General features: G+C 34.8%; 1 protein-coding gene across 1 annotated transcript; it reads left to right on the plus strand.

Annotated features, from left to right (window-relative positions):
- The first annotated feature begins 6,128 nt into the window (after positions 1-6,128).
- LOC122301684 (transcription factor bHLH94-like) lies at positions 6,129-8,080 on the plus strand. The gene is made up of 3 exons (XM_043113080.1): positions 6,129-6,978; positions 7,220-7,609; positions 7,738-8,080. Exons 1-3 carry the CDS (start codon positions 6,478-6,480, stop codon positions 7,831-7,833), a joined length of 987 nt encoding a protein of 328 aa, XP_042969014.1. The 5' UTR covers positions 6,129-6,477; the 3' UTR covers positions 7,834-8,080.
- The last annotated feature ends 3,691 nt before the right edge of the window (positions 8,081-11,771 follow it).

Raw genomic sequence — 11,771 nt, forward strand, 5'->3', positions numbered from 1 at the left:
ATATTAAAAAAATATTTGATACGTCAAAAATAATATATTATTAAAATAATATAAAAATATTCATACAAATATATTAAACAAAAAAATATAGAATATCTAAAATTGTAACTTGCGTTCTTTTAAACAAACAAAACCATCAAGTATTGAATTTAAATCAAAATTCTTAACTATTTCTCTTTCAATATATATAATGGAAATAGGTTAAAAATACTACTAGTTATAGTTAGATATAGATCTACCAAAACCAAAAAAATTAATACATATTTTTTTTTTCAAATTTGTCGGGGGGCCATGGCCGCCTGCCCCAACATGGCTCTGCCACTGCATACATACGTGTGTGTGTGTATATATATAATTAAGATGCATAATAATTTAAGTTCTTATATAACAAATAATTCGTAAATGTATGCAGATGCATTGTCATCTGGCAGTCCAGATTTGGCGCATTTCGAAAGCTGTACGTGACATAATTTCATCATTCCAATGGAACCATTAAATTTTTGGTAATGAATTAAAGCATCAAATAAATTAATTAGGGTTGTGGGTTAATTGGAATAATATTATTGGCGCCCACATGCATATATGATAAAGTTTCAGACATTATTGAACGTCCGGCCATGACCACTCTAGCAGCTAACTTACGTGTGTTTGGAGTACTACGTACAACACACTGGGGGTCAAAGCATAATAATTTTAAGGCTTCAGTACGTACTAGCCTAGATGCCTGTCCAAGGGAACAAAACAAACCACTGGCCGAAAGTTAAAAAGTCGAAAACAAGCTCATTTATATTTTTATATATATAAATGTGCCCGGCAGGCGAAGGACGTTTAAAGGATGAAAGATGACAAATCCATGCATATAATGTATATATATTTCTCTCAATCGTAGTAAATTCGATCGATCCCTTATATCTCTTCAAAAGTTGAAAGGAGTTTTTGAGATGGCTTGGGGATTGCAAGGCCAGGGTTGAAGCAAGTGGCAAATTATAAAACAGGGACAGTATTAAGCAAGCAGAAAGATTGGTTCAATGACATGGACAACAGTGGCATATTTGTCTGAATTCGACGATCAAAGCGCATCCCTTTCTCCCTCGATATCTGCGTGCTTGTTTTTCAGTACTCACACCCCAGGCTACAGACACAACCGACAATGAATTAATATGCTCTCTCTCTCTCTCTCTCTCTCTCTCTCTCTCTCTGTGACTCATCAAATACTGTGCAGCAGCCTGCATGCATGGATCTACGCCTGGAATAGAGGAAGGCTGAGCTTCAACCCAACAAATAAATGACAGCGTTTGCTCTGTTACGTACATACAAACAGACTGCGTGATTGAGCTAACTCTATGAGTTTCATACTAACTTTAACTTTTTACGATTAGCAAATTCTTTTTTTTTTTTTTAAACTTCGATTAAGGTTAATGTTTTCATCGTTTTGGTTGTTTTTTCCAATGGATCATTATCTTTCTGCTGAGTCCTTTCTATTCTACTTTACAATATATAGAAAAGCTAGCTAGCTAGCTGGGAAAGTCTTCCCAAAACCAATCCAGCCCTTTAAAAAATATGTTCTCCATATTCGTTCCGAACTAGATTCCATTTGATAAGAAATCTCATATCCCAAACTAGTCACACATTTGTATAGCTTGGAAATTACCTAAATCCGGGCGCCCCGAAGTTCTAAAATATGTTGCAAAACCACTACATGCATGTTTGCTGTAATTTTAAAATAAAGTGAACAATAATATTACCGATCACTCGATTAATAAACGTTTGCCTTAACTTCTATTCGACATTGTGCTTAGGGAATACCCATCTCAATCGATTACCATATATGATATATATATATATTTTAAAGAAAAACTGTCATTATTCATTTATCAAAAAAACTTATATTCATGACTGAATATATTTTGGAATGTCCTCATATCAAACATGATATTATAAATCAAAATAATGCATTTAAAGCTCTACCAGTACATTATTTTCTTTTGTGACTGGTCTAGTTTTTACTATTGTTGACCATACTCTCTACAGACAAACGTCCAAGAGATAACACTCTCTACCTAAATAAAAACTCAATCTCACCCTTCATAGAAAGAGAGCACTGGTGTGTGTGTCAAGAAGAGCTGCCGAAAGGGGTGGCACGTGAAGACCACACCAAAATGTGGGTAGCGTGTGAGAACCACGTGGGGTGATTTTTGCAAAACTACCACTTTCCTCCGAACAATTTGTGACATGTACGTGAATCTACTTATGTCATGCACCTCTCGGGAGTTGCTGGAAAACTGTAAATTTGTCTTTTTTAGTTTTGAAGAAAGTAAAATAAAACTAAGTAAAAGAAATTTTGATAGACAATATGAGTAAATGGAGAAATGAGAGAACGAGGGGGAAGAGGAGGAGGGAGAGAGAGAGAGAGAGAGAGAGAGAGAGAGAGAGAGAGAGAGAGAGAGAGAGAGAGAGAGGATAAGGAGGCAAAAATTAGATCTGGAATCGTTTGTGTGTGTGTGTGTGTGTGTGTGTGTGTGTGTGTGAGAGAGAGAGAGAGAGAGAGAGAGAGAGAGAGAGAGAGAGAGAGAGCCTGATACGTATTATCAAGGAAGCGCCTGATATGTATTATTCTGATACAAGAAGGGGTTAAGATGCGATCATCAGCAATGATGATACATATATATGTGTGTGTGTGTGTTTGTGTAAAGAAACGTCAAGAATTTTAAAGGCAAGCATACGTACATATCTAGGACTAGTATTTAGTAATTAATTATCCTACATTGGTTTCGGATTTATGGGAGCTAAAAGGTCAAATCTATCCAATTATTAGGTTTATCAACTTGAACCCAATCAAATCTCAAAATTAACCTTCTAAATGTTTCAAAGTTCAAACTATTTTGTGGTTATTATAGGGTGGAAAACACGTCGAACCCGCGGCCCCACTCACAACGTCCTTCTAAAAATAAATAAAAAAAAAAATCCAACAACTAGGGGTATATATATCATATCAAAACAATGATGAATTTTAATTAGCTAGTGAACATGATTTAATTTATAAGAAATGTTTTAGTCACAATTAAGAGATTTTACAAAATTAAATCTACAAATTGACGTAATTTGATATGATATGTTAAATTGTAAAGTTATTTTTATTGCAAAATAGATCTAACGTACATATAATCATATGAAGTTATGTCAACTTTTGTCTTTGCTTTTATAATATCTATTTGCGGCTATATATCACTTCTCTTAATTTATTTATTTATTTAACATAACTTTCAATGAAGGAAAAGGAAATTAAGCTGCATGCATGTACAGTAATCTTGTAATAATTAATTCCATTGAAGGCATGATAAACTTTTGGCAATATATCGGTTACTAGTTACTTATATGATATAATCAAAGATCAGGTTATATACTTTTGATTATGTATATATAATATTTAAAATTCGAGTATACATTGATGCAATATATATATATACACACACTTGTGTGATTGTCTCAGTTTTGCTTCAAATTAAGCAGTATTAATTGCCCTCGTTTTAGCTTAAGAATCACATGCATATATACATGATATGCTTCGACTAAAGTAATTAATAGAATTTTTATTAGTAAAAAACCATCGAAAGAAAGAATTAAGGATTCTATATTAAAGGACCAGAGCTGGCCTTAATTTCTATATTTTCGAGAATTTTAAGAAATTTCAGATGATGGGATCTTTAATGTGTACATTCGTGTGTGCAGGTAGTGGATATTCACTACATGAAGAAAAACATTTATTTGTACTGGTCGGTTAGTTGATATGAAAATGATCATTTTTTATTAAAATAAGTTCATTCTTATCGTAAAGAGTTTTTTTTTTTTTTGTGAACAACTCGCTATAAATATATACTTTTTTTTTTCTTATAATGATTATAGCTAGCCAGCTTTCTTCTGTAGCAAAATATGAAAATGAATGGATTGTACTCGTCCAAGAATGATTTTCAGATCGTTGCATGATCAGGTACCATCAATTACAAAATAAAAAAAAAAAGGAAAGCTAGCCAGAAAAAAGACATTAATTCGATCGAATATCTGTACGTACCCAGAATCTAAGGGCCGCTGTCTATGGTTTTTTCAATGAATAATCCAATAAAAAACAGCCTAATAATTTTCCTAGCAAACAAAATCTTGGAACCATGCACCACAGTATTGTAAGTAACTTTTGTTAATATCCTGATGATCCATATATATATATATAGTATCCTTCTTCAACAGTTGTGAGCATCTACATAATGGCCGGCATGCAGCTAGCTGTCACAACATGCTGATGATCATCAACTTGGAAACGTTTATTTTATATTTTTTTCACTGTCTCGATCGGAATAATCACATCTTCAAATCATGATCATGTGATTATTCCTTGTCCTATGAACAAGAAGAACATCTAGATCCCCGAAATTCGTCTCTGGCATATACCCAATAACAATTGATTTCTCCACATAATATTTTCCATTGGAGAACCATTTGAAAACGTACAACTGAATCTATAATACACACACACACACATATATCTCACATTGTAAAATGCAGTTCATATATAATAATTTGATTTTAGGATGAAGTGCGTACGTACTGACAATATGCATGCACTGGCAAACTAATAGAATCAGTGTTAACCAACCCCCAACCCCCCCCCCCCCCCCCCCCCCAAAAAAAAAAAAAAAAAAAGACAGAAAAGTCTACGGTACATGGGAGGTAATAACAGAGAATTTAATTGGTCATGGCAGGCACGCATATATATATATATATATATGAATGTAGTTACAAAGATGGCCGGGGAGGCCAGAATTAAAACAAAATATAGGAAGCATGCATGGAGTTTTGATATTCATTGTTCTTCTGAATCAATAATATTAATAGTATATATTTCCTTAAGTTGGACTCAAGTAGCTAGCTAGAATGCAGAAAGCTGGACTAGTGGAAATTCGGTTCTTCATTTCTTTTCTTCCAGCTGCTTTTTCAGGAAAAAGAGCAGGATGCATGAGTCGTCTCTTCACCGGATACTATTTATGCAAACTATATATATATATATAATTTTTATATTATTGTACGTCTGAAACTAATTTGAAAAAATTGATAGCATTATCAACTAATTAGGATTGGAAGTTGGAAGATACTAACTAATTTTCTGTGTCGTTTAAATTGTCAGGATTATCAATCGATCTCCCATCCAAAGTAAATGATGTTCACTGTTTTAATTTATTAATTTATTTAGAGAAATGATATTTACAATTATGATTATGCAAGCCCAGCGCAATCTCTTTGAAAAAATGAATTAATACAAAACGCACATTAAAAAAAATTAACTTTTTAATCATAGACCTTACTCTTTTTCAAAATAATTACACGCGACGTTTGTATATTCTACGACTACTGTACGTATAATTACTCATTTATTTATTCCTAGCTAGATTCACGTTTCAAATTTCAAAGACAATAACACATACGTAGAGAGAGAGTGAGAGAGAGAGAGAGAGAGACTGCAGAAATCAGCAGGGAAATCCATGTGAGTGACCACACAACAATGGGAGGCAGATTCTGCTATCATGCAAGTCACTCTCTTTCAGTTGGCAGACTGAAAATATAGCATCCCTTTTCTGATTTGCGTTCAACATAACCCAAAACATCTTCCTTTTTATTTTATCACTTTGCTAACTTTCAAGGGCGCTAAACCCCATTTTGATAAAAAAACATTCCCTCTCCCTCTCTCTCTCTCTCTCTCTAGCATACAGACAAACAAACAAAGACACCCTGTGTCTTCCGAAGAGTCCTATGTCATTATGACCAAATGAATAACGATGATCTTTGTAAACGTGCGTTTTTGACCGAGGAAGGAATCATTACTAGAATTCACGAGTCACAAGCGCGTAGGGTTGTGTGACATTTTTAACAGTTAGTTATCGATCATAAGCTGTTTAATTTGTACCCAAAACTTGAGTTTGCATAATTTTTGTGCACGTATGGAAAATAAAATGCAATATATTCATCTTCACCCAACTTTTTTCTAACCACGAATGCGTGCTTTACACGCTCACAATTGGACACAACACAGAGTACTCATTGTCTTCTTATGATTATATAATAGGAACAAAGGCGAATCACTCTTTCTCTCACTCACGCACACAAACCCCCTATGCAACTTGGTGGGTAAAATATATGTGGCCGGTGCAATTGGGTCTTTAATTGGTGTATATATTATTAGACTAGGTTTAGGTCTTAGAAGTGGAAGGAGATCAAGCTTCACAGTAGAGAGGACCAAAAGTTTCTCTATTTTTCTCCCAGATATCTGTTGTTATTTGGGATTTAATGGGTTAAAACACTTCTATCTAGCTAGCTTAATTATCCGTATTCTCTCTGATCACTTTCTGTTCATGAGTTTTGAAAAACCCTCTCGGTTTATTTCTTTTTGATATCAGCACTTGTATCTGTGTGCTAGCTACTGTAGAATTAATGGCTTTGGAGGCTGTAGTGTTCAAACAGGACTCGTTAAATTATGGCTGCAGTGATAGTTCTTTATTAGGAGGCGGTCAACCTTGGGGCTCCTACTATTTTGGTCTTGATCAAGACGAGAAAGCCTGCTTTGAAACACCCTGCAATAATTTAGAGCAAGGGTATTTCAATGAAAACCTGCTGCAGGAACCTTCATCACCTTCTAATAATTCTGTGGTGCAAGGTGTGAAGGATCAGCGAGACACCAACAGTACTTCCAACCCGGAGAATCGCCCCAGGGATGGATTAATGTTAGCCCAAAGACAGCTTTATTCAGTGAAAGTTGCTCCGGCAGCGACAATGGGCAGGAGAAAAAGACGGCGCACCAGAAGCGCCAAGAACGAGGAAGAATTGGAGAATCAGAGAATGACCCACATTGCTGTTGAACGCAATAGGAGAAGGCAAATGAACGACTATCTCTCCGCGCTTAGGTCTATGATGCCTGCTTCTCATGTTCAAAGGGTATATATAATTACTTCCATCTAATATTCAAGTAACTAATATTTAGGTTAGCGCATGATCTGAACTTCTAGCTTTTCTCCTTTTTTTTAATTTTTTTTATTATTATTTTTTTATCAATAATCGTGTTGTTTTTGTTGTTTAAAGATCGAGAAAAAAAGTATTAATTCGGAAAAATAAAAAGAAAACTTAAGATCAAAACGTTCGTCTTTGATCATTAGTCCCTACATGATCATTTGAGCAGGGAGACCAAGCATCAATCATCGGGGGAGCCCTTAATTTTGTGAAGGAGCTTGAGCAGCTACTCCAGTCCCTGCAAGCCCAGAAGAGAATCAAGCAACGGCCGGAAAGCAGTACTAATTTGTCCTCTCTCTTCTCCGATTTCTTTACCTTCCCTCAGTACTCGACCTGTTGCACTGAATCGAGTGAGTCATTAATGGGCGAGAAGAGGTCAGCCATTGCAGACATTGAAGTGACAATGGTTGAACGCCATGCCAATATCAAAGTTCTATCAAGAAAATATCCAAAACAGCTCTTGAAAATGGTGTCCCAGTTGCACTCCATGCACCTTGTCGTTCTTCACCTTAATGTCACAACCATTGAAAATATGGTTCTCTCCTCTTTCAGCGTCAAGGTCAGTTGATCAAACCAGAAAAAAATTAAAAAATAAAAAATGAAAAAGAACAGAAGAGTTATTGAACTTGAATTCCTTTATTATATTAATTTTTTTGAAAATCTAAAAATCAGCTTGATTTGACACAGGTTGAAGATGATTCTCAGCTAACCTCAGTGAATGAGATTGCAGCTGCTGTGCATGAGATGGTGGGCAGGATCGAAGTGGAGGCTCAATTTACATGAATAAATCTACCCTCTTTATGTATGTAATTGGCAAAAGTGCTTTCTGCCTCATGTAATTGGATAATTAGGGTAGGACTAAAGTTAGATCTAAGCGTTTAAGATTTTGTAGGAATTATATGAATCATTTAATGGCCTAAAATCTGCGCAAATTTGTTGCCTGTGGCTGTGAGAACTAGACCATCTTAATGTGTAAGCTCTATATGATACTTTGTGAAATAATTAATTTAGGTAGCGTATTGGAGCCTTATCATGCTGTTAAATGAGTTGACTAGCTCATTTGTTTTTACAGATGAGATATGATGAGTTGAAATAATGTTAGAATATATTTTTTTAATATTATTTTTATTTTAAGATTTGAAAAAGTTGAATTGTTTATTTTATATATGTAAAAATTTTAAAAAATTATAATCATTAAATTAGATGAATTGAGAAGAATTATGAAAACGAATGAGGCACTCACTCATGCACTGGCTAGACAACTCGATCGCCCGACGATGCATCAGTGTGGGTCAGCTCTTGATAGAGAAAAGGACTAAAAACTACAATATTGGCGTCCTTTTCCACAGTCAAACAAGAGATGAGTGAAAGAAGTATTTCCTGATTTAGAGGCAATTGTGTTTTGAGAGACCCCTCATGAGCTCAGAGCTTTCCAGTCAAGCTGTAGTACTCTATCATGACATAGATGAAAGTAATCTTTGGTCAGAAGACGTACGAAAAAACATGATTCTTCCCCCACACTTATTATGGGGAAGAATGATCATCCCAATCAACCCCCACCCCCCCTCCCTCTCCTCTTTCTCTTCTTTTTTCTCTCTTTTCTAATCACTATGACCCAATTTCAATTGGCTTAGATGAAAACTGCAGGTGTGATGCTTATGGTTTTGGATTTGTGAAGAAAAAGCTCAACATCTTTCCATGCATGATACCTTTTTAGAACTAAGTAGACTTGCAAACAAAAGTACTCCAATGTAGGTCGTGTTTAGCCTTAGCTGTATTCTGCTGGAACTTCTCATCATGATAAAGTAAACAAATTAAGTTGTTAGGATTTTCTAAAATTTTGGAGTTTGGGTGTGGTTCCACATCTGCATACAAGAATGTGAAACAAGCTGGAAGAGCCGTAAGTTTTTATATATATATATAAAATAAATAAATAAATAAAATCATTACACCACAGAATGAGTAAAGAAATGATTTATTTGAAGCACTTATAAGCATGAGACCCAAGTGATCGATCTCGTGTATATATGAGAAGGAATTAAGTGACAAACAATATTATATTATCAGGTTCAACATTATTGATTCTGCAGAATGAAGGTTTCAATATAAAAATACAGGACATATATTGCCATTGCTGTCTTTATAAAAGTCCAAGACCAACCTGAAAAAGCTTCCATCAAGGAGATTCGGTTTTTCGCAAGAAGTCCGAACCAAGTACAAGTAAGAGCTATAAAGTTCAAAAGTAAATCTATAAAGGCATAAAAAGCCATGCCTATTGGGTGAAGTACAAGGCACGAATGCCATGAACTGCCTCGGAAGATTTAAAGCTTTTCTTGAGTTTCAAAAGAAACATATTCATATATATATATATATATATAGTGTAGATATCACCTGCCACCAAAACACTTGGTATAGATATCAATAATAGATGGAAGGAAAATATGTTATGTTGTCCGAACTTTAAGAAGCGCATGACTGTAGTCATTGAATATATTCTCTGAGACCACTTATTGATCAAGTGCACCTCAAGGCTCAAATACTGGATTATTTCTTCCCTTGAAAGATTTTTAGGCCCTATTTAGATAGCAAGATGGTTTTATCTCATCTCACCTCAATATTCAAACATCACAAATACAAAAACTTTTTAATTTTTAATTTTTTCACCTAAGAGCATCTGCATTTGCTTATTCAAAGCACTTTTCATCTTCAAACTTGAAGGATGTGTTCTAGAAATCTCCTACATCAGATTAGTCAAGCACTTTTCATATAAGTTATGAGGTACAGTAACTCCATCTTTCTTTCCAAAGATAAAAAGTTCTGTAGCAAGTTCATCTGCATTGTTTATTAATTTCGATTGCCGCTCTCCCGCATTTCTTCATTTCTCTTCTATCCCGCATCTCATCACTTCTCTGCTTCTTCACTCTTTCTCTGCTGCGTCTCACCCTTTCTCCTCTTCTTCTTCTAGTTTTTTTTCTTCTTTCTCTTCTTCTTCCCTCTCTCGCATCTCTTCCTTCTTTCTCTTCTTCTAGTTGTTTTTTTTTTCTATTCTTTCTCTTCTTCTTCCCTCCTTCTCTCCCACAGCTCTCCTTATTCCCTTTTCACTTTCTTCTCTCTAGCACGGCACCGCGACAGCTTCTCAGAAGGGAAAAGTTTTAACAACACGGTAATTTTTGAAACCCTAGCTTTGATTATATTCTTGATTTGGGAATTTGGGTTTGATTTTGTTGATGCATTTTGGATTTGTTTGGTGCCGATTTACTCTAGTTTTAAGGATTATGGATACCCATTCCTTTTTTACTCTGATTTTTTTAGATTTGTTTGGTGACAATTTACCCTTTAAGATTGGCAACACCCACAGTGTATAAATCTTCAAATTTTGCACAATACCTAACCAAGAGATTTTCGAGTGGTATTATACACTCATGATAATCCCTGACCAATCCTTTGCCAAAAGAATTTGTGTGAGTCCATTGCTTTTAACATCCTCATGATATTGATTCAATAGCAGAATACGTGCATCTATTTTTTTCTCTTTTCCCAACTATAAATCGGCAGTGAAGAATGATATGTAATGTAGTTGTAAGGTTGTTATATCCCTTGAAGAATCATATGTAATGTAGTTGTAAGGCTGTTATATCCCTTACATCAATTGTTAGGACATAAAAGAATTAGTGTGTTTTTTAGCTGCTGTCAAGGTATTTCATATTGATGTTTGAGTTTCAGTTTTAAAATATACTTCCTTCTATACAATGTTTCTAATTGAATCAAGATCTACCTTACTCAGAAGTCAAGTCCCAAGGATTAGCATTATTCTGATCTTTTTCATTAGCATCTCAAAAAAAAAATTATTTGAGTTGTCTCTATGGTGAATATACTACAAAAGCTGGAACAACTCAGATGGTTACATAGAAGAAAGACTTCTAGTGCATGTGTTGCATGGAATGCTTGACTTTGCATCAGCTCCATAATCACGTAAAATCTCAGCTGTGTATGGGTCAAACATTGGATGAGTTTCTTGAATAGATTCAATAGTGTGCACAAAGCCACCTTACTAGCTTTGTTTCCTTAATCCAGGCCTAATGCCACCCACAGCAGAGCATCCATTTGCAACCTTTCTTTGATCTGTTAATTGGGATAAGATCAAAATTTAATCAGAAAATTAGCCAATTGTGGTTCCTTAGTAATTTTGTTTGTAGGAGCTTACTCTAGTTTTTCATTATTTGAGATGCCATTAGGTGCTATAAAATTCCGTGCAGCCCTACAACCACCTTTCTTGGTGGTTGTAGGGCTTTTCCCAAAGTGATATGTTTGCTGTAGTCTGACCCTAGGTTAAACCATCTAGGTTGTCCTCTTTTTTTTTTTTTTATAAGTAAAGGACAATTATTTGAGTTGTCTTTTTTATGATAAATATAGGACAATTATTTGAGTTGTCTTTTTAGGTGTCTAAGTCATGAAATTAGTGGACACATGTAAGACTTATAGCAGAGTAATCTGAGCTAGCGTGTTGGAATTACAGCAGAAACATACAACCACATAGGTTGACATTGAGACAATGCCTACCATTTTTGGCCCATGACAAGATCTGTTTTAAGAGATCTTAGTGGGTTTTAAATAGCATGAGAATAACTTCACATTCATAACCCATATGTGGTAACCTTGATATACAAGCACAATGTAACCATTTGAAAACGAGTTGAACTTGGGATAAAAGAGAACAAGAT

Source organism: Carya illinoinensis, chromosome 1 (assembly GCF_018687715.1).
Source record: "Carya illinoinensis cultivar Pawnee chromosome 1, C.illinoinensisPawnee_v1, whole genome shotgun sequence".
Taxonomy (NCBI): Eukaryota; Viridiplantae; Streptophyta; class Magnoliopsida; order Fagales; family Juglandaceae; genus Carya; species Carya illinoinensis.